This window comes from Ranitomeya variabilis, chromosome 5 (genome assembly GCF_051348905.1).
Source record: "Ranitomeya variabilis isolate aRanVar5 chromosome 5, aRanVar5.hap1, whole genome shotgun sequence".
NCBI classification, from domain to species: domain Eukaryota; kingdom Metazoa; phylum Chordata; class Amphibia; order Anura; family Dendrobatidae; genus Ranitomeya; species Ranitomeya variabilis.
The window spans coordinates 662,719,831-662,742,015 of record NC_135236.1 but is presented as its reverse complement, the minus strand read 5'-3'; the positions used below and the strand labels follow the sequence as shown (position 1 = coordinate 662,742,015).

The 22,185-nt window shown below is 43.9% G+C and overlaps 1 protein-coding gene across 3 annotated transcripts in view; it reads right to left on the bottom strand.

Moving 5' to 3' along the window:
• EFCAB6 (EF-hand calcium binding domain 6) overlaps positions 1-22,185 on the bottom strand; it is a 163,490-nt gene that overhangs the window by 28,397 nt on the left and 112,908 nt on the right. For all 3 annotated transcript variants that reach the window (XM_077266561.1, XM_077266560.1, XM_077266562.1), the window contains 8 exons: positions 21,684-21,844; positions 20,843-21,013; positions 19,823-19,994; positions 15,831-15,945; positions 14,374-14,507; positions 14,035-14,270; positions 5,043-5,139; positions 2,085-2,203 (listed from right to left, as the gene is read on the bottom strand). In XM_077266561.1, coding sequence (XP_077122676.1) covers positions 2,085-2,203; positions 5,043-5,139; positions 14,035-14,270; positions 14,374-14,507; positions 15,831-15,945; positions 19,823-19,994; positions 20,843-21,013; positions 21,684-21,844 — 1,205 coding nt within the window. The remainder of the gene's footprint in view (positions 1-2,084; positions 2,204-5,042; positions 5,140-14,034; positions 14,271-14,373; positions 14,508-15,830; positions 15,946-19,822; positions 19,995-20,842; positions 21,014-21,683; positions 21,845-22,185) is intronic.

Genomic DNA, 22,185 nt, shown 5'->3' with positions numbered 1-22,185 from the left:
CCTGGGGGTTTAAAGTGCTCACTATGCTTCTAGATAAGTTCCTTGGGGGGTCTAGTTTCCAAAATGGGGTCACTTGTGGGGGAGCTCCAATGTTTAGGCACACAGGGGCTCTCCAAACGTGACATGGTGTCCGCTAGCGATGGAGATAATTTTTCATTCAAAAAGACAAATGGCGCTCCTTCCCTTCCGAGCCTTACCATGTGACCAAACAGTGGTTTACCCCCACATGTCAGGTATCAGTGTACTCAGGAAAAATTGTCCAACAAATTTTAGGATCCATTTTATCCTGTTGCCCATGTGAAAATGAAAAAATTGAGGCTAAAAGAATATTTGTGTGAAAAAAAGTACTTTTTCATTTTTACAGATCAATTTGTGAAGCACCTGGGGGTTTAAAGTGCTCACTATGCTTCTAGATAAGTTCCTTGGGGGGTCTAGTTTCCAAAATGGGGTCACTTGTGGGGGAGCTCCAATGTTTAGGCACACAGGGGCTCTCCAAACGCGACATGGGGTCCGCTAAAGATTGGAGCCAATTTTTCATTCAAAAAGTCAAATGGCGCTCCTTTCCTTCCGAGCCCTGCCGTGCGCCCAAACAGTGGTTTACCCCCACATATGAGGTATCAGCATACTCAGGACAAATTGGACAACAACGTTCGTAGTCCAGTTTCTCCTTTTACCCTTGGGAAAATAAAAAAATTGTTGCTAAAAGATCATTTTTGTGACTAAAAAGTTAAATGTTCATTTTTTACTTCCATGTTGCTTCTGCTGCTGTGAAACACCTGAAGGGTTAATAAACTTCTTGAATGTGGCTTTGAGCACCTTGAGGGGTGCAGTTTTTAGAATGGTGTCACTTTTGGGTATTTTCAGCCATATAGAACCCTCAAACTGACTTCAAATGTGAGGTGATCCCTAAAAAAAATGGTTTTGTAATTTTTGTTGTAAAAATGAGAAATCACTGGTCAAATTTTTACCCTTATAACTTCCTAGCAAAATAAAATTTGTTTCCAAAATTGTGCTGATGTAAAGTAGACATGTGAGAAATGTTATTTATTAACTATTTTGTGTCACATAACTCTCTGTTTTAACAGAATAAAAATTCAAAATGTGAAAATTGCGAAATTTTCAAAATTTTCACCAAATTTCCGTTTTTTTCACAAATAAACTCAGAAATTATCAACCTAAATTTACCAATAACATGAAGCCCAATATGTCACGAAAAAACAATCTCAGAATCACTAGGATCCGTTGAAGCGTTCCTGAGTTATTACCTCATAAAGGGACACTGGTCAGAATTGCAAAAAACGGCCAGGTCATTAAGGCCAAAATAGGCTGGGTCATGAAGGGGTTAAAGTCAAAAAAGGTACCAAAAATAATTTTAATAAACGAGTGAGGAAAATAAAATAAAACAATACTTTTATATTTTTTATTATTGTAATTAGTATATTATTTTAATTATTAATTCCGAAAAAATAAAATGTAGCTGGTCATGAACTGGTTAAACAAAAAACCACTTTTGAACATTGTACATTTTTTAGACTAATAATAATATTTTGTACTTGATAGTTTTACTGATTTCTTCACTTTTTAGTGACTTCTTGAGAAAAATGCACTTTTAATGCATTCAGAAACAGAATGTGTTTTTTTTTTAATGTTTCACATTAGAGAAAGAATTTTAATATACCGGACGTAATGAAATATTTTCAATTGTAAAGTATGATAAGTGCAATAAAATCCTCCAGCGTGAGCACTTAGCTACGTCAGAAATGTGCAAATACATTATTAAAAAAAGTCAATTTTCATGTAGAAGATTTTCTATTTCAGAATTAAATGTGTAATTGGCACAGATAAGCCTTCACCTTACGTGACACCGCCACGAGGCTATGCTATAATATTCCATATATCTGTCTGAACTGTGCTAGTAATGAGCATTATCCAGCAGGTAAGGAGGACTGTAGGGTCTGCAATGTGATCGGAGGTGGGGATCGGCCCCTTGATTCGACTTTGGTTGGACATCCGATAATCCGGCATCTATTTTGTTAATCCGGGACTTTTCCGCTACATATATCTCATAATTCCATATTACTCACCTTTGCCAGAGTTTTTCAAATTCACCCTTTGTAATAGGAAGAGAAAACCTGTACAAAACATTCCTCAAATCTTTCTTCTGAATGATGCAGTTTCCGTCACTGTCGATTTCACAGAACGTCTACAAGACAGAAGACAAAAAAAATGGAGTCATACAGTGCGACTGTCCTGAAAGACTCCAGTGCTAGCGTGCATCGGCGAAGCTTGGGAGGGTTAGGATAGTACATGGCTGTTTTCTTCCAGAAAACAGCGCCACACATGTCCACAGGTTGTAGGTGGAATTGAATCTCTGTAATTTACCTAAATATTCTGCACATGGCCTTACTGTCATGTGAGTGTCAGCACCGTGGGAGGTGCGAAAGCCGTATCTTGTGTATGTGGGGGCATCATACTGTGTGGGGGTTACTGTGTGTGTGTTTGGGCACTGTGAGGACTCTGTACTGTGCAGGTGGCACTGTGGGGGGCATCATTCTGTGTGAGTGGCACTGTGGGAGCATACTAATAATGTGTGGGGTGGAGCATCAAGGGTGTGGGTATTGCATTGTGTGGGGGGCACTGTGGGGGCCTCATACTGTGTGGGGGACATCAGTGTCTGTATGGGCATAAACCTGAGCAGAAAGCACTGTGGGGGCATCATACCGTGAGGGACATCATTGTGTGTGGGAGGTATTAATATGTCTTTGGGACTGTCACTGTGAGTTAATTATACTGTGTGTGGGCATCATTCTGTGTAGGCAGCACTCTGGGAGTGCAATACTGTGTAAGGGGCATCAAGGGTGTGGGCACTCTACTGTGTAGATGGCACTGTGGGGGCATCAATGTGTGTAGACACTAATCTGTGAGGACATTATACTGTGTAGGCGGCATCATTGAGTGTTTTGGCACTATGAGAGCACTATACTATGTGGGCAACGCTTTAGGGGCATCATACCGTGTAACTGGCATCAGTGTGTCTGGGTAGGCACTATAATATGTGGGTAGCAATGCGTGGGCACTGTAACAACACTGTACTGTGAGAAAGGCACTGAGGTGACATCATACAGTGTGTAGGACAATATGGAATTATACTGTGGAGAGCAGCAGCATACTGTGTAGGGGCAGCTTACTGTGTGAGAACCCTCGCTGGTTTTACTATGGGCACTATTTAAGTGTAGGCGCAACAACAAAAAATGGGGCGTGGCTTAGTATAAAAAAAGCACTTCTCCTTTTCTTAAATTTGGGATGTACGGCCAAGAAATACATTAATAAATGCCCATTTTAAATTATTATTTAAAGTCTTATGAACTGCATTTTTAGTATATTTCACCTTTATTTCTAACTTGATGAAATAGTAAACAGTCTGGGCACCGTAATGGGCACCATAGCTGTGCCCAGGCAAGGGACCAGTGCTTTGCTTCTTGAATACAGAACACCAATCCTTTGGCCTTCCTGGTACTGTTACTTGCCCATCTGTGGAATCTTTAGACTTGAACGCCAAAAGGCAATTTTGATCCACTAATTATAACTTATGAAGCCTTGGAGGATTGTGGCACATCTTACAGAAAGGGAACTGTAAAGGGGTATCCTCACAGCCCACACTTATCACTTTTCCATAGGATGTAAGAGGTGATATCTCATCACCGAGACCCCCACTGACGGGACCCCCATGATGGCTAGAATGGGGCTCCAAAGCTCTCATCTTTTAAATTTTTTTTTAGTGAGGAGCATGGAGGGAACAATTAATCTCCAATTAACACCTTCCCAAAAATGTACGTAGTACTTAATCTTATGTCGGATCCGCACGTATGGAGCGGGTCCAGGAGCTCTTGTTTAAAGGGATTGTCCAATACTCTTATCTTGATGGTCTATTTTTAGGAAACATAATCAAATTCAGTTTGGTGTGGGGTGTGACACAACTAGCACTCCCGTCGATCAGTTGTTCTTGGTGTGATCAGTTAAGGAGCTGCGTAGTACAGCTCCGTCACCTGTATTAGTGGCTGCGGCAGAGTACCCACGCCGCAGCCGCTATAGTTGACGGAGCTGCGCTCTGCAGCTCCGCAACTGATCACATCCTGCCGCCACCTGCACCTGGAACAGTTGATCAGTGACGGTGCCGGGTGTTGCACCCCACCAATCTGATATTGATGACATATTTGATTTATGTTTTTTTGGTTCGTAACACAAAATAGAACAAAAAATTACAAGTCTCCAGAAATGGTGACACAAACCAATTTTTTTCTACAAAATTGTCAAATTTTCACGTTTTTTTCACCACTTAAATTAGAAAAAGCTATGCATCATAGTCATTGCACTGACCTGTCGAATCACGTCGTGAGATCATTTTCACCGCATAATGAGCAAACGGTAAAAACCCCTCCCCCAATTAAAAAAAAAATCAATGCCAAAATTAATTTTTTTTTAACTATTTCAACACATTTGGAATTTTTTTGTTCCTTTTTTTCACTCCATTATATGAAAAAAATGAATGGTGGTGCCTAAAACTACAACTCTTGGAGCAAAAAAACAAGCCCTCGTATGGCTGTGCCGCCAGAAAAACAAAAACCAAAAACCCCAAAGTGCAAAAATGAAAATGAAAGAGTTTAATGTCTATGAGGCTGAAAACAGCCTTGTATGGGGCTCAACTGCTTTCATCAGTAGCACAAAAAGGATTGGAGTGGCCGCGAGCATTAGGCTCCTCCTACAGGAAGTGGGCAAAGGATTCTGGGTCTAGCGATCAGTGAGATCTCAGCGATCAGCTAATCTATTTGGGTAATGATGATCCTTGAAAAAATAAATGAGTGAACCTCTTTAACTCTTTATGGGCTGCGTTTTGGGTCCTTTTAGGGTGTCATTTGAATAAATCTGTGTCATTCCTTTATTTTGCCAGCTGATAGACGCATCCTGGAGGACGAGGTGTTGCGCAGGGCTGCTGACGCTGCGAACAAGCACTGGATTAATGAATTAAGTCACACATTTTTTACCTTGGCTAAGTCGTGCCATCTGCCTTGTGCCTTTGTAACGAGATAGTAATGAGCCTGCTCACAGGCCAGATCTGCGCAGTCCTGGCTTTGTTTGGGCCTCCGAGAAATGAAAAGAGCTGGTATTAATTAACGGAGATGTATTCATGTATGAGCTGGAGGCAGGGCTGCTGCTACAATATGTTGCGCGAACGGCAATTATCCTGCAAAGTAACGCTATAGTCTGCAAATAATGTTATCAGACAGGAAGAGGTATCTAGCGACGCATCATCTCCCACCCTCCAGATCTGTCCACTCTGGAGAAGGACTCCCACTAAAAATGGTGACCCTGTGTAGAAGAGCATCCAGAAGAAATGTAAGAAAAGGCCTATTAGTGTTATCAGAAAATATGAAAACCATTTTTTTATATCTTACTTTTAAGCTGAGATATGACGCCTTGAAGTTACAGGCCTAAAGCCATAGTCTGCACTACTGAGAGATACTGATGAAGGAACAGAAATGCAGATGAAATGCATAGTCTCGGTGCACTCATAACCCAAACATTAGTTAGGTTAATGTGCCCAGAAACCTCAACAATTTTAATGCTTTTTAGCAGCATTCTGCCAGTACTATAGGTGCTGGTATGAGCTTTATCCACCATAGCAGCATGGATTGTGCTTGTCAGTATTCAATGAACATGCCTGATGTAAGCTGAAAGTCTCTCTGTTATGCCAGTATGAAGATTGACAAGTGTGAGGACAGGAGATGAGTGATGAAAAATAGTCCCCACTTCCTGTAGAGATGCGAAGACCCGCCCCCACTTCCTGTAGAGAGAAAGACACCTTCCAAACTTCATATAGAGGCAAAAACCCTCCCAAACTTTCTGTAGAGAGACAAATATCCGCCTGAACTTAATTTAAAGATAAAGACCCGCCCCCACATTCTGTAGAGAAACAAACCTCACACCCACTTCCTGTAGAGACAAAGACCTGCCCACTCTTCCTGTAGAGACAAAAAACAGTTCCCACCTCCTGCTTAGAGGAAAAGACTCACTCACATTTCCTGCAGGGAGACTAAGTCCCGCACACACTTCTTCTAGAGAGACAAAGACTAACCCCCTACATGTACAGATAAATACCCACCTCAGCTTCCTGAAGAGAGAAAGACCTTCCAAAACTTCCTGTAGAGAAACAAAGAACTGCCCGAACTTCATGTAAAGAAAAAGGTCCACCCACACTTCCTGCAGTGATGAAAACCCACTCCCTACTGACTGCAGACATGAAAACTCACCCACACGTCCTGCAGAGACAAAAACCCACCCCAACTTCCTACAGTGATGAAAACCCAGAGATGGAGAGCCTCACTCACACTTCCTGTAAAGAGACAAAGACCAACCTACATTTTCTGCCGAGAGGTAGATACCAGTCCCCCCTGACTGTAGAGAGACAGAGACCCACATCCAATTTCCTGTAGAAAAAAAAAACACCCCAACTGTTGTGAATTTGCTTTTTGCTCCCTCTAGTGGTTACTAGTTTTTTGACTCTGGTTTTTCTGTCATTCCTTTTATCCGCACCTGGGTCGTTAGTTAGGGGTGTTGCTATATAAGCTCCCTGGACCTTCAGTTCAATGCCTGGCAACGTAGTTATCAGAGCTAGTCTGCTGTGCTCTTGTCTACTGATCCTGGTTCCAGTTATATCAGCTAAGTCTGCCTTTTGCTTTTTGCTATTTGTTTTGGTTTTGTATTTTTGTCCAGCTTGTTCCAAATCTATATCCTGACCTTTGCTGGAAGCTCTAGGGGGGCTGGTGTTCTCCCCCCGGACCGTTAGACGGTTCGGGGGTTCTTGAATTTCCAGTGTGGATTTTGATAGGGTTTTTGTTGACCATATAAGTTACCTTTCTTTATTCTGCTATCAGTAAGCGGGCCTCTCTGTGCTAAACCTGGTTCATTTCTGTGTTTGTCATTTCCTCTTACCTCACCGTCATTATTTGTGGGGGGCTTCTATCCAGCTTTGGGGTCCCCTTCTCTGGAGGCAAGAAAGGTCTTTGTTTTCCTCTACTAGGGGTAGCTAGATTCTCCGGCTGGCGCGTGTCATCTAGAATCAACGTAGGAATGATTCCCGGCTACTTCTAGTGTTGGCGTTAGGAGTAGATATATGGTCAACCCAGTTACCACTGCCCTATGAGCTGGATTTTTGTATTCTGCAGACTTCCACGTTCCTCTGAGACCCTCGCCATTGGGGTCATAACAGTTTGCCAGGCCAGTATTAAATGTTTAATGCATTGCAGAAGAGGGATTATAAGAAAGAATATTCTGAGTTTTTTTTTTTTTTTCCTTTTTCCCCTTTACCTCAGAGTGGCTATGCTTGCTGCAGACATGAATGTCCAGACCTTGATTACAAGTGTGGACCAGCTGGCTACTCGTGTGCAGGGCATACAAGACTATGTTATCAGAAATCCTAGGTCAGAACCTAAAATACCGATTCCTGAACTGTTTTCCGGAGACAGGTTTAAGTTTAGGAATTTCGTGAATAATTGTAAATTGTTTTTGTCCCTGAGACCCTGTTCATCTGGAGATTCTGCTCAGCAAGTAAAAATTGTTATTTCGTTCTTACGGGGCGACCCTCAGGATTGGGCTTTTTCGTTAGCGCCAGGAGATCCGGCATTGGCTGATCTTGATACGTTTTTTCTGGCGCTCGGTTTACTTTATGAGGAACCCAATCTTGAGATTCAGGCAGAAAAGGCCTTGCTGGCTATGTCTCAGGGGCAGGACGAGGCTGAAGTGTATTGCCAAAAATTTCGGAAATGGTCCGTGCTGACACATTGGAACGAGTGTGCACTGGCCGCTAATTTTAGAAATGGCCTTTCTGAAGCCATTAAGAATGTTATGGTGGGTTTTCCCATTCCCACAGGTCTCAATGATACCATGTCCCTGGCTATTCAAATTGACCGGCGGTTGCGGGAGCGCAAAACCGCAAATTCCCTCATGGTGTTGTCTGAACAGACACCTAATTCGGTGCAATGTGATAGAAAACCCGCAAATTCCCTCATGGTGTTGTCTGAACAGACACCTGATTTAATGCAATGTGATAGAATCCTGACTAGAAATGAGCGGAAAATTCATAGACGCCGGAATGGCTTGTGCTACTACTGTGGTGATTCTACACATGTTATCTCAGCATGCTCTAAACGTATAGCTAAGGTTGTTAGTCCTGTCACCGTTGGTAATTTGCAACCTAAATTTATTCTGTCTGTAACTTTGATTTGCTCACTGTCATCTTATCCTGTCATGGCGTTTGTAGATTCAGGTGCTGCCCTGAGTCTCATGGATCTCTCATTTGCTAAGCGCTGTGGTTTTACTCTTGAACCATTAGAAAATCCTATTCCTCTTAGGGGTATTGATGCTACACCATTGGCAGCAAATAAACCGCAGTATTGGACACAGGTTACCATGTGCATGAATCCTGAACACCGCGAGGTGATACGTTTCCTGGTTTTACATAAAATGCATGATTTGGTTGTTTTAGGGCTGCCATGGTTACAGACCCATAATCCAGTCCTGGACTGGAAGGCTATGTCAGTCTCAAGTTGGGGCTGTCGTGGTATTCATGAGGATTCCCTGCCTGTGTCTATTGCTTCTTCTACGCCTTCGGAAGTTCCGGAGTATTTGTCTGATTATCAGGATGTCTTCAGTGAGTCTGAGTCCAGTGCACTGCCTCCTCATAGGGACTGTGACTGTGCTATAGATTTGATCCCAGGCAGTAAATTTCCTAAGGGAAGACTGTTATTTAATCTGTCGGTACCTGAACATACCGCTATGCGTTCATATATCAAGGAGTCTCTGGAGAAAGGACATATTCGTCCGTCTTCTTCCCCTCTTGGTGCGGGATTCTTTTTTGTGGCAAAAAAGGACGGATCTTTGAGACCTTGTATTGATTATCGGCTTTTAAATAAGATCACTGTCAAATTTCAGTATCCTTTACCGCTGTTGTCTGACTTGTTTGCCCGGATTAAGGGTGCCAAGTGGTTCACCAAGATAGACCTTCGTGGTGCGTACAACCTTGTGCGCATTAAGCAAGGTGATGAATGGAAAACCGCATTCAATACGCCCGAAGGTCATTTTGAGTACTTGGTGATGCCTTTTGGGCTCTCCAATGCGCCTTCAGTTTTTCAGTCCTTTATGCATGACATTTTCCGGAAGTATCTGGATAAATTTTTGATTGTTTATCTGGATGATATTTTGGTTTTTTCTGATAATTGGGATTCGCATGTGGAGCAGGTCAGGTTGGTCTTTAAAATTTTGCGTGAAAATTCTTTGTTTGTCAAGGGCTCAAAGTGTCTCTTTGGTGTACAGAAGGTTCCCTTTTTGGGGTTCATTTTTTCCCCTTCTGCTGTGGAGATGGACCCAGTCAAGGTCCGAGCTATTCTTGATTGGACTCAGCCCTCGTCAGTTAAGAGTCTTCAGAAGTTCTTGGGCTTCGCTAACTTCTACCGTCGTTTTATCGCTAATTTTTCTAGCATTGTGAAACCTTTGACGGATATGACCAAGAAGGGCTCCGATGTAGCTAACTGGGCTCCTGCTGCCGTGGAGGCTTTCCAGGAGTTGAAACGCCGGTTTACTTCGGCGCCTGTTTTGTGCCAGCCTGACGTCTCACTTCCCTTTCAGGTTGAGGTGGATGCTTCGGAGATTGGGGCAGGGGCCGTTTTGTCGCAGAGAGGCCCTGGTTGCTCTGTTATGAAACCTTGTGCCTTTTTCTCTAGGAAGTTTTCGCCTGCCGAGCGAAATTATGATGTGGGCAATCGGGAGTTGTTGGCCATGAAATGGGCATTTGAGGAGTGGCGTCATTGGCTCGAGGGTGCTAAGCATCGTGTGGTGGTCTTGACTGATCACAAAAATCTGATGTATCTCGAGTCTGCTAAACGCCTTAATCCGAGACAGGCCCGCTGGTCATTGTTTTTCTCCCGCTTTGATTTTGTTGTCTCGTATTTACCAGGTTCAAAGAATGTGAAGGCCGATGCTCTTTCTAGGAGCTTTGTGCCTGATGCTCCTGGAGTCACGGATCCTGTTGGTATTCTTAAAGATGGAGTTATCTTGTCAGCTATTTCTCCGGATCTGCGACGTGTGTTGCAGAGATTTCAGGCTGATAGGCCTGAGTCTTGTCCACCTGACAGACTGTTTGTCCCGGATAAGTGGACCAGCAGAGTCATTTCCGAGGTTCATTCCTCGGTGTTGGCAGGTCACCCGGGAATTTTTGGCACCAGAGATCTGGTGGCCAGGTCCTTTTGGTGGCCTTCCTTGTCAAGGGATGTGCGGTCATTTGTGCAGTCCTGTGGGACTTGTGCTCGAGCTAAGCCTTGCTGTTCTCGTGCCAGCGGTTTGCTCTTGCCCTTGCCTGTCCCGAAGAGACCTTGGACACATATCTCCATGGATTTCATTTCTGATCTTCCGCTATCTCAGGGCATGTCCGTTATCTGGGTGATATGTGATCGCTTCTCCAAGATGGTCCATTTGGTTCCTTTGCCTAAGCTGCCTTCCTCTTCCGATCTGGTTCCTGTGTTTTTCCAGAACGTGGTTCGTTTGCACGGCATCCCTGAGAATATTGTGTCAGACAGAGGATCCCAGTTCGTTTCCAGGTTCTGGCGATCCTTTTGTAGTAGGATGGGCATTGATTTGTCGTTTTCGTCTGCTTTCCATCCTCAGACTAATGGACAGACGGAGCGAACCAATCAGACTTTGGAGGCTTATTTGAGGTGTTTTGTCTCTGCTGATCAGGACGATTGGGTGACATTCTTGCCGTTGGCTGAGTTTGCCCTTAATAATCGGGCTAGTTCCGCCACCTTGGTTTCGCCTTTTTTCTGCAACTCTGGTTTCCATCCTCGCTTTTCTTTGGGTCATGTGGAGCCTTCTGACTGTCCTGGGGTGGATTCTTTGGTGGATAGGTTGCAGCAGATCTGGAATCATGTGGTGGACAACTTGAAGTTGTCACAGGAGAAGGCTCAGCGCTTTGCCAACCGCCGCCGCGGTGTGGGTCCCCGACTACGCGTTGGGGATTTGGTATGGCTTTCTTCCCGCTTTGTTCCTATGAAGGTCTCCTCTCCCAAATTTAAACCTCGTTTTATTGGGCCTTACAAGATATTGGAAATCCTTAATCCTGTATCTTTTCGTCTGGATCTTCCTGTGTCGTTTGCTATTCACAATGTATTTCATAGGTCCTTGTTGCGGCGGTACATTGTGCCTGTAGTTCCTTCTGCTGAGCCTCCTGCTCCGGTGTTGGTTGAGGGCGAGTTGGAGTACGTGGTGGAGAAGATCTTGGATTCTCGCCTCTCCAGGCGGAGGCTTCAGTACCTGGTCAAGTGGAAGGGCTATGGTCAGGAGGATAATTCCTGGGTGGTCGCCTCTGATGTTCATGCGGCCGATTTAGTTCGTGCCTTTCATGCCGCTCATCCTGATCGCCCTGGTGGTCGTGGTGAGGGTTCGGTGACCCCTCACTAAGGGGGGGGTACTGTTGTGAATTTGCTTTTTGCTCCCTCTAGTGGTTACTAGTTTTTTGACTCTGGTTTTTCTGTCATTCCTTTTATCCGCACCTGGGTCGTTAGTTAGGGGTGTTGCTATATAAGCTCCCTGGACCTTCAGTTCAATGCCTGGCAACGTAGTTATCAGAGCTAGTCTGCTGTGCTCTTGTCTACTGATCCTGGTTCCAGTTATATCAGCTAAGTCTGCCTTTTGCTTTTTGCTATTTGTTTTGGTTTTGTATTTTTGTCCAGCTTGTTCCAAATCTATATCCTGACCTTTGCTGGAAGCTCTAGGGGGGCTGGTGTTCTCCCCCCGGACCGTTAGACGGTTCGGGGGTTCTTGAATTTCCAGTGTGGATTTTGATAGGGTTTTTGTTGACCATATAAGTTACCTTTCTTTATTCTGCTATCAGTAAGCGGGCCTCTCTGTGCTAAACCTGGTTCATTTCTGTGTTTGTCATTTCCTCTTACCTCACCGTCATTATTTGTGGGGGGCTTCTATCCAGCTTTGGGGTCCCCTTCTCTGGAGGCAAGAAAGGTCTTTGTTTTCCTCTACTAGGGGTAGCTAGATTCTCCGGCTGGCGCGTGTCATCTAGAATCAACGTAGGAATGATTCCCGGCTACTTCTAGTGTTGGCGTTAGGAGTAGATATATGGTCAACCCAGTTACCACTGCCCTATGAGCTGGATTTTTGTATTCTGCAGACTTCCACGTTCCTCTGAGACCCTCGCCATTGGGGTCATAACACCCAACTTCCTGTAGAGACAGAGATCAGATCCAAGTTCCTGTAGAGAAACCTGCTCCAACTTCCTGTAGAGACAGAGACTCACCCCCAACTTCCTGTAGAGAGACAGAGACTCGCCCCAACTACCTGTAGAGACGGAGACTCGCCCCAACTACCTATAGAGACGGAGACTCGCCCCAACTACCTGTAGAGACGGAGACTCGCCCCAACTACCTATAGATACGGAGACTCGCCCCAACTACCTGTAGAGACGGAGACTCGCCCCAACTACCTGTAGAGACGGAGACTCGCCCCAACTACCTATAGAGACGGAAACTCGCCCCAACTACCTATAGAGAGAGAGACTCGCCCCAACTACCTATAGAGAGACTCGCCCCCAACTACCTATAGAGACGGAGACTCGCCCCAACTACCTATAGAGACGGAGACTCACCCCAACTACCTATAGAGAGAGAGACTCGCCCCAACTACCTATAGAGAGACTCGCCCCCAACTACCTATAGAGACGGAGACTCGCCCCAACTACCTGTAGAGACGGAGACTCGCCCCAACTACCTATAGAGACGGAGACTCGCCCCAACTACCTGTAGAGACGGAGACTCGCCCCAACTACCTGTAGAGACGGAGACTCGCCCCAACTACCTATAGAGACGGAGACTCGCCCCAACTACCTGTAGAGACGGAGACTCGCCCCAACTACCTATAGAGACGGAGACTCGCCCCAACTACCTGTAGAGACGGAGACTCGCCCCAACTACCTATAGAGACGGAGACTCGCCCCAACTACCTGTAGAGACGGAGACTCGCCCCAACTACCTGTAGAGACGGAGACTCGCCCCAACTACCTATAGAGACGGAGACTCGCCCCAACTACCTATAGAGAGAGAGACTCGCCCCAACTACCTATAGAGAGACTCGCCCCAACTACCTGTAGAGAGACAGAGACTCACCCCAACTACGTATAGAGAGACTCGCCCCAACTACCTGTAGAGACGGAGACTCGCCCCAACTATCTATAGAGAGAGAGAGACTCGCCCCAACTACCTGTAGAGACGGAGACTTACCCCAACTACCTTTAGAGAGAGAGACTCACTCCAACTACCTGTAGAGAGACTCACCCCAACTACCTGTGGAGAGAGAGACTCACCTCAACTACCTGTAGAGAGACTCACCCCAACTACCTGTAGAGAGAGACCTGCCCCAACTACCTGTAAAGAGACAGAGACTCGCCCCAACTACCTATAGAGACTCGCCCCAACTTCCTGTAGAGAGACAGAGACTCGCCTCCAACTTCCTGTAGAGACTCGCCCCAACTTCCTGTAGAGAGACAGAGACACTCGCCCCGACTTCCTGTACAGAGACAGAGACTCGCCCCCAACTTCCTGTAGAGAGACAGAGACCTTTATTTTTGGTCTGAGCCCTATATTTATTTAGGGGGTCTGCATTTCTTTATGGGTCCGATCTGGTGGGTGTCTGTATGTGTTTAGGCGTTCTTGTCTGTGGTCTGTACTCATTTTGGTTGCGCTGAAGGGGTCATAATACTCTAAAATTCTGCATTATACATTAGTAGGGGGCATGATCAGAATCTCAGTAATGTGAATTTAAGGGTCTTTTAAACATTTCTCCTGGTATCTTCCAATTTTCTCTAGACATAGAATGTGTGCGACCTAAAAGTAGCCCAGAAAAGCGTCACTACCACAGTGGGGTCAGTTATCATTTGTTCAGGTGTTATACATGGGCGTATAGATATACTGTAAGTACCTATAGAGTGAGTTGAGCCATGGCGGGTAGTCCTCTTTCTCCTGACTTTGTAGTAAGTTAAGGAACTCGGAATAGTTTAGGGTAGACATCAGATTCAGTCCAAGGAGGTAGAGGAGACGCTCATATTCCTTCTGACTGATGAGGAACATGAAGCTGTCCAGCAGGTGACGGAAGTCATGCATTGTAATGAGGCCGTCCCGGTTGCTGTCCATCTTGTAAAAGGCGCTGTATGTGTCCTAAAGATTCGAAAATCAGATTGGTGACGAGGTACCGGAGTACATAGGGCAGACCGTCTCCATTTATATGGACTACCATAATATACCGTACATCCGTACTTACCCCATACCCTTCTCTCAGTTTATCCAGCATCTGGCCGAGACACTCTTCCGCGGTCATGTAATGACACTTGGCCTGATTCACTCGATGGTTGGGCCTATTATGTAACTTCTCCCCAGGTCCATCCCCCGATGGGACTAATAAAATATATTAAGGACAATAAACTATTACAGTAATACATACCGTAGTATTTATATCATTTTTTTTTTTAAATAAATTCTTGTTTTTCATTTTGGAGGTGTGGCCTCTGAGCAGAATCAGTCTCCTTCCCCATCTGGCAGCTGACATTATAAGCTTTACTTACAGTCTTCTCAGATATACTGATATTCTTGCCTGCTTGTCAGGAAAGGAGCAGAGCCTGGGCATCAGCACACAGTCTCTGCTCCTTTTCAGCCAAGCAGGCGAGAAGCTAAGTAGGGAGAGTGACTGGGCATGTGTGTCCGCTAGTTTTATTTGATGGACGTGCTCATTGTTGTTTACACTGAACACCAGGTGGCGCCACACTATGCAAATAATTACTCTTCATTCAATCATTTTCTAACAGCACGTAAATGGCAAACATTAAAATCTAACAGTGAATATGTGATTTATTGGTGGTGCAACCACTGTAAAGACAGTTTTAATATGATAAGATTTATGCGGTGTTCTCTCCAAGACAGATATTTTCCCACATCATTTACAGCTGCGCCGTCAGAGAAAAACAAGCTGATAAGGGTTGGAAATCTTAACATGCAATCACAAAAAATATCTAGTTTATTAATTTAGCTGTGCAGAGAAATGACATAGGAGGCGGAGTAAGGCACATTAACCAGATCAGGAGCGGGCCATTTCTCCCCCGTTCCGGACTAAGCACATTTTCGATTTTTTTCGTACATTCGGTTTTAAGAGCTGTAGATATTTTTCTCTTTCGGATAGTCAAATAATTTTTGCATCTGATTTTCATGATGCATGGGTTAATTTTTCCCATTTTTTTTTTTCAATGGGGGAAAGGCTAGTAACAGCTTTTTTCTTCCTGTTTTCATTATTTATTTATTCATTCATTTCTCACTTTGTGTCCTGTATAAAGTCATTAAAGATCTTTGGGGGGCATTTTCAACATTTCATTTTTTTACATGATTTTCCCTGTAACTGGGGAAGGTATATTAGCCCCACTTACAGGAGAAATTTAGCCTGTTTGACCTAGGACCCAGAAATTCTTACTCCCTCCCTGCAGTTATCAGATTTCACTGGGTCCAGAGAAGGAAGCACTGTCAGTGCTTCCTATACTGTATAAATGCTTTATGACCGTCTCTGCCTTCTAATACATGAGTTTGATAGAAAATGATGTGTCTTCACATATAACTAAAATAATATAAGATATTTATGTGATTACATTTTACCATTTGTCAACCTTATTGTAATATTAAGTGATTTACATTTTTTTTACTATATGCATCATCTGCTATTTAAAGGAATCATACCTTCGAATAATGACACAAAATCCAGATAACTAAGGCCTTCTTTTGTAAATCCCAATTTTTTAGTTAAGGAATTAAATTGCTCCTCATCTAGATGCAGCTCGTGATCTTGCAGAACCTGCGGAAAAGGAGTCGTACAAATTCAGATACATGTAGCGGCTGCGCCAATTTCCGAAGGTGCAAATTGCCAGATAACAGACAGAAGAGCTGAGGAATTTACAGAGAGGAGATATATGATATAAAGTATTTCCAAGTGTGTTAATGAATGGAACGCGTTCTCCGAGGAGTTGGGGGGAAAAAAAAAAAATACCGCCACAGGGAACCACAAAAAAATTCCGTAACTTTATTATTATTATTTTTTTTCTTTCAAAAGTTTCATTCGGGTCTCGTGGGTAAAATATCTCCCTTCTCCCGAGAAGAAGAAGCATCTTACATAACGAGGACTTGACAGATGAGATGTAATGAATTATTTCGGGAGACTTAACTGGTTGAATGACAGCAGCCATCCAAAATGAACATTTTCATTTCTTCGGTGCTTGACAGCAGGGGAATGTGTATTTTTTTTTATTCTTTATTTTCTTTAAGACAACAAATCTTTATAAGTTGTTAATGCAGTCATAAATAATTTAAATTAGGGCGCACATATGTATGGGCTTATGCTCCGCAGAGGTAAATATGCAAATCTAATACCTAGCGGGGGGATCTAAAAATAAATACATTTCAAGAAATACCTTTTTTTTTTTTTTATATGTTACACTAAAATAAAATTAAAATAAAAGGTTTTATACCTGCCCCTAAAATTTAAAGGGATCTGCCAGATTTAACAAAGTTTGTCCTGGTCTTTTAGCTGGACCCCCCCCCCCAAACAACTACTAAAATTAAATGGTCGCATGACATGGGGCTGTCCTGATAATCCTAGGAAAATTATATTGGTTCTCTGTTTTAGTCTGCAGCACTTTCTGCATGATCCTTGTAGAAATCCTACAGAGACAAAAGGGGTCTTTAAGAAGGTGGTGGGCTGAAGCGCTGTCTCTTTAACTAAAGGGGTGGGGCTTAGTCATCTTTTGTCCTAAAATGGAGAGGGAAGTGGGGGGAGGCTCCTGCTGCAATCAGCTGTCTTACAGCTCCAAATAGGACCGTGAGTATGAGGATGGAGGACACAGCTTATCAAGGTAGCATCAAAGACTGACCCGGCCACATGACAGACTAGCAGAGAGGGTCGCACAACATGCTCTGGGTGGCTGCGTCTACTGAATGACGTCACGCTGCGTGCCTTGCGCTGCCTATTCTCAGTGTAGAGGATCTCCAAGCAACAAAGATGGACAACAGGCAATTCTCATAACAGGAGATAAGAGCTGAGGAGGCATTATACTATATGTAGGAAGGCGTTAGAGCAATTATACAGTATATAAGGAGTGGTGGGGTTATTATACTGTATATAGGGGGATGTGGGGCCAGCATACTGTATATAGAGAGCTGTGATGACATTATACTGTACATAGGGAGACTATATGCACATAATACTTTATATAGGGGGTTTGGGGGTTGTCAAACTGTATTACAGAGGATCCGTGGGGCCACCATACTGCGTATAGGGAGATATCAGGCTATCATACTCCATATAGGGAGCTGTGGGGGCCATCATACTGTACAAAGGGGGACTATGTAGACATCATCCTTTATACAGGGAGCTGTGGGGTCATCACATTGTATTACAGAGGACCTGTGGGGCCACCATACTAAGTATAGGGAGCTTTTGGCCATCATATTCTATATAGGGAGCTGTGGGGCCATCATACTGCACAAAGGGGGACTATGTAGACATCGTCTTTCATACAGTGAGCTGTGGGGTCACCATACTGTATATACGGAGCTGTGGGAGCCATCATACTGTGTATAGGGAGCTGTTGCCAATCATACTCTATATAGGGAGCTGTGAGGCCATCATACTGTACATACGGGAACTATGTAGACATCATCTTTTATACAGGAAGCTGTGAGGTCATCATACTGCATTAGAGAGGACATGTGGGCCATCATACTGTATACATGGAGCTGTGGGAGCCATCATACTGTGTATAGGAAGGTGTCGGCCATCATACTGTATATAGGGAGTTGTGGGGGAAATCATACTGTACATACGGGAACTAGTGTATGTAGACATCATCTTTTATACAGGGAGCTGTGAGGCCATCATACTGCTTTACAGAGGACCTTTGGGGTCACCATACTGTGTATAGGGGGCTGTGGGGTCACCACACACTAGGTATCGCAATGCGAAACCATTTACTTGTATGACACAATAATGTACCAACTTGGACCATGCAACCTCTGTCGCGCTGTGTAACCCCAGCCACAATGTGGTCTGTGCACTAATGTGATTTTGCCAAGTGGCCGTGGTCCTATTTTAGGTTAAGACCCCGGGTGTAAATGAAGACCCTAATAACAGTAAACTAGTCGGAGTCGATGAACTCTCAATCAAGGCCTATAAATAATGGGTTATATGTAAAGCATACTTGCCAAAAATCCTGATTTTAACGGGACTTATCCACCAATCAAGTTCTCCAAAACGGAGGTGCTTATGCTAATTTCCATAAGGTGGAGTTTCCGAGGAAAAAGGGTGATTCAAGTGTTTGCAAGTACGGCAAAACAGACGTGGTCAAGTGCTAGCACGACCATTATCACTCCAAGAATAAAAAAGAAAAGACCAGTGAGGACCACCCGAGCACTGATGCTGGATTAACGGGGGGTTTAATAAGTATCATAATTGAATAAGCTAGTCTAACTTCTCAAACTCTTAGACGAGGCCTTTAGCTAAAAACAAAGATCCACGGAGCTGATCTTTTGAAGTTGATAGCGTGATTAGACATTATGACATTCAGTCATTTCCTATAATTACATGTATCTTAGAGATATTTTAATGGTTGTCCTACAGCTTTCCTACATAACCACTGCACTGATGAGGGGCAAAAACCCTGAAACAGTGCGGTCTACAGACAGATCTCTGGTCTAGCCAGTATAAGGTACTTTGCACATTTTTTTTTGCCATGGGGCATTGCCTCTAAAACAAGCGCCAGTATCCCCCCGTACTATCTAAATATCACAAAATAGACACCAACAATACAAATGTTATTGTTTAAGCAGTTTTCTTTATTGATTTGCAATAAAAAGAGACATTTTAAATATTTTTTTTAACTATGATTTCATCACTAATTGGGATAAAATTGGAGCTTATATGGCAGATCGCTTTTCTCCATCTACCGCGTTGTGTTTTTTTTTTTTTTTTTGCAGTAAGTGTTAATTGCTAAGTGTATAACGAGGATGATTTGTGGCTCGTGGGGCTACGCGATGTGTTAACCAGAATGAGAAATCTCTCATTAACGACTTGACACTGTGCTAAGAAGTCTCGCGGTACAACAGAACGAGCCTTTGCATCAGCGCGAGCCCCGAGTCGACCTGTGATCACTATTATGTAACATCTCACGATTAAATGGGTTTGACGTGTGATAGGCCAATGACGATTGTACGGGGTGTGGAAGATGGGATGAATCGCTCTAATTAGCTTCTGATTATTTTTTTATTCCATATACATTTTTGATGATCTTTGAAAAGTTTGCTTCCAACCGGTTAGAGATTAAATGGCCGTACACGGTGATAGACCGGGCAGACCGTCCCGTGTTCCGTTGCCAGCACGATCATTCTAAGGTCACAAAGTGCGACAAAGACACAAGATAAAAGCCCATCTACAGGGTGCTACCGGCAAACTCGTGTACTCATTCCCTCCCGATACCGGGCATGCTCTTCCAGAGAAACCCCATAAACACTCAGTGAAAACTTCATAGCTAGAGTCAACAGAGCGTCCACCATAGTGACTCAATGGATCAATCACTCGGCTAACTCTGCTGCCATTCTTGGTTGATCAACTTCCGGAAACTCACAGAGTGTGATTCTCCAACTACATTGTTACCAATACACGGGCACAAGGCTAAGCTTACCTTTCTAAAATCATTTTTGCTGACTTTTCCATTTGGTTGTTTGTTACAGGCGAGAAAACTTTCCTTTATGGAAAACTCATGTTTGGTGACGCAGTCCTTTAACTTGTCAATCGCCTCATCCACAGTAATCTTCCTGATCAGGTTGTTGGCCTGATTGTCAATCTCTTTCATTCTTGTAATAAATGAAATACAAGTCAGGAAGTTCAGACTGTGACATGGATAGGATGAATAAACTACGAGGGGGAAATCTGGCCAAAAAATCATAGTTGGAGCTACTGAGATCAGTCTTGGATAATGTCAGTTATCTCCAGCCTCCTTCTCTTTATAGAGTTAGTAAACTTATACGTGGGTAGCACGGTGGCGCAGTGGTTAGCACAGCAGCCTTGCAGCGCTGGAGTCCTGGGTTCTAATCCCACCTTGGACAACATCTGCAAAGAGTTTGTATGTTCTCTCCGTGTTTGCGTGGGTTTCCTCCGGGTACTCCGGTTTCCTCCCACATTCCAAAGACATACTGATAGGGAATTTAGATTGTGAGCCCCATTGGGGACAGCGATGAAAATGTGTGCAAAACTGTAAAGCGCTGCGGAATATGTTAGCGCTATATAAAAATAAAGATTATTATTATAACCACATGCTGAGGCTGCTGCAATCACAGCACGTTATTAAGGTACTTTTATAGACAGCTTGAAATTCTCTTTTTCGACAAGATATTCTAGTTATTTTAGCTATCTATTATCTATCTATTATCTATCTATATCTATCTATCATCTATAATCTATCTATTCTATCATCTATTATCTATTTATTATCTATCTATCTATGTATCTATCTATTATCTATCTATCCTCTATCTATTATCTATCTATCATCTATCTACAGTATTATCTATCTATTGTCTATCTATCTATCTATTATCTATCTATCCATCTTGCTCTCTTCTGTACAAAAATAGATTATAGGTTGATTGAATGGGACTCATGGTTGCACTTATTTTAGGGATAACGTCATGACTTATCTTACCTGTCTGAGTGATCAACCTGCCTTAATTCTTCTTGGAACTGGTTTCTTTCAAAAATCTCCGTGCTGACGCCATTGGTGTCACCAGCGCAAGAGACGCACACTCCCAAATCGCCCAGGAACTGCGTGATCGGCACGCCGTCAGAAGAGCCGTAATTGTATTGATCAAAAATCCTGAAAAGTACAAAAGGTATCAAAATCGGAAAACTGAATGTAATATCAGAAAACTAGAGACTGGGTTGTCGTTTTTGTGGAGGTTCTCATTAAATGGCAAGAAAAAGAGATCTCCAAAAAAATCGAGCAGTGGGTCTGAACTGTCAATCAAGCAGGAGCGCCCGCCCACCCATCAACCGGGAAGTCAGCAGACTGGGGAGTGGGAGGTTCCAGGAAAACCATCTATGGAGTAAACGTTAAGGCAAGATAAGGGAACATTGTGCAACCAAAGTTACCACGTAGCCTCAGGCCGCAATGTCCAGCTTGGCCGTGGGTCTCCAGACCTATGGTCATCAGGCTGCTTGGGTCAGGAGAACCACGGGTCTCCTGACCTATGGTCATCAGGCTGCTTGGGTCAGGAGAACCACGGGTCTCCTGGCCTATGGTCATCAGGCTGCTTGGGTCAGGAGAACCACGGGTCTCCTGACCTATGGTCAACAGGCTGCTTGGGTCAGGAGAACCACGGGTCTCCTGACCTATGGTCATCAGGCTGCTTGGGTCAGGAGAACCACGGGTCTCCTGACCTATGGTCATCAGGCTGCTTGGGTCAGGAGAACCACGGCTGGTCTGAACATTGTCAGATCTGAGAAGCCGGCCTTCGTCATACCAAATGTATTAGTCTGCACCGTACATCTGACAGTGATCATCTGACGCTGAAGGACAATATGACTGAAGGACTCTCTTCATCTGGTCCCTGCTGATCATTCCAGATCCTTTGGTGTCGCATGACTGGATCGCCTTGTAGAAGTCCTTCCAGTGTGCAGTGATCTTGTCTCGGAGAATGTCTACTACCTGCAATCAAAAAATGTTGTTATATCTTATATTTAGGGTCCAAGCACCTGAACACCCCCGTAATTCATAGAAATTTTTTCTGTGGATCCTTCTTAAAAGGAGGGAAAGTGACTGTGGTGAACCTCTGCTCCATTCATTGTCTATGGGACTGTCGATTTCCCGAAAGTCCCATTGAGATTGAATGTAGCAGATAACGAGCAGGCACGCCTCTTCTCCATTCAAGCTCATTCTCGAGGTTCCAGAGCCATGATTTTGGAACCACTTGGTGTGGGGTGGGGGGTCCCCAGTGGTCGGTTCCCCCGTGATCAGCAATCTATATAGCCTGCATTTTTTTTTTAGGG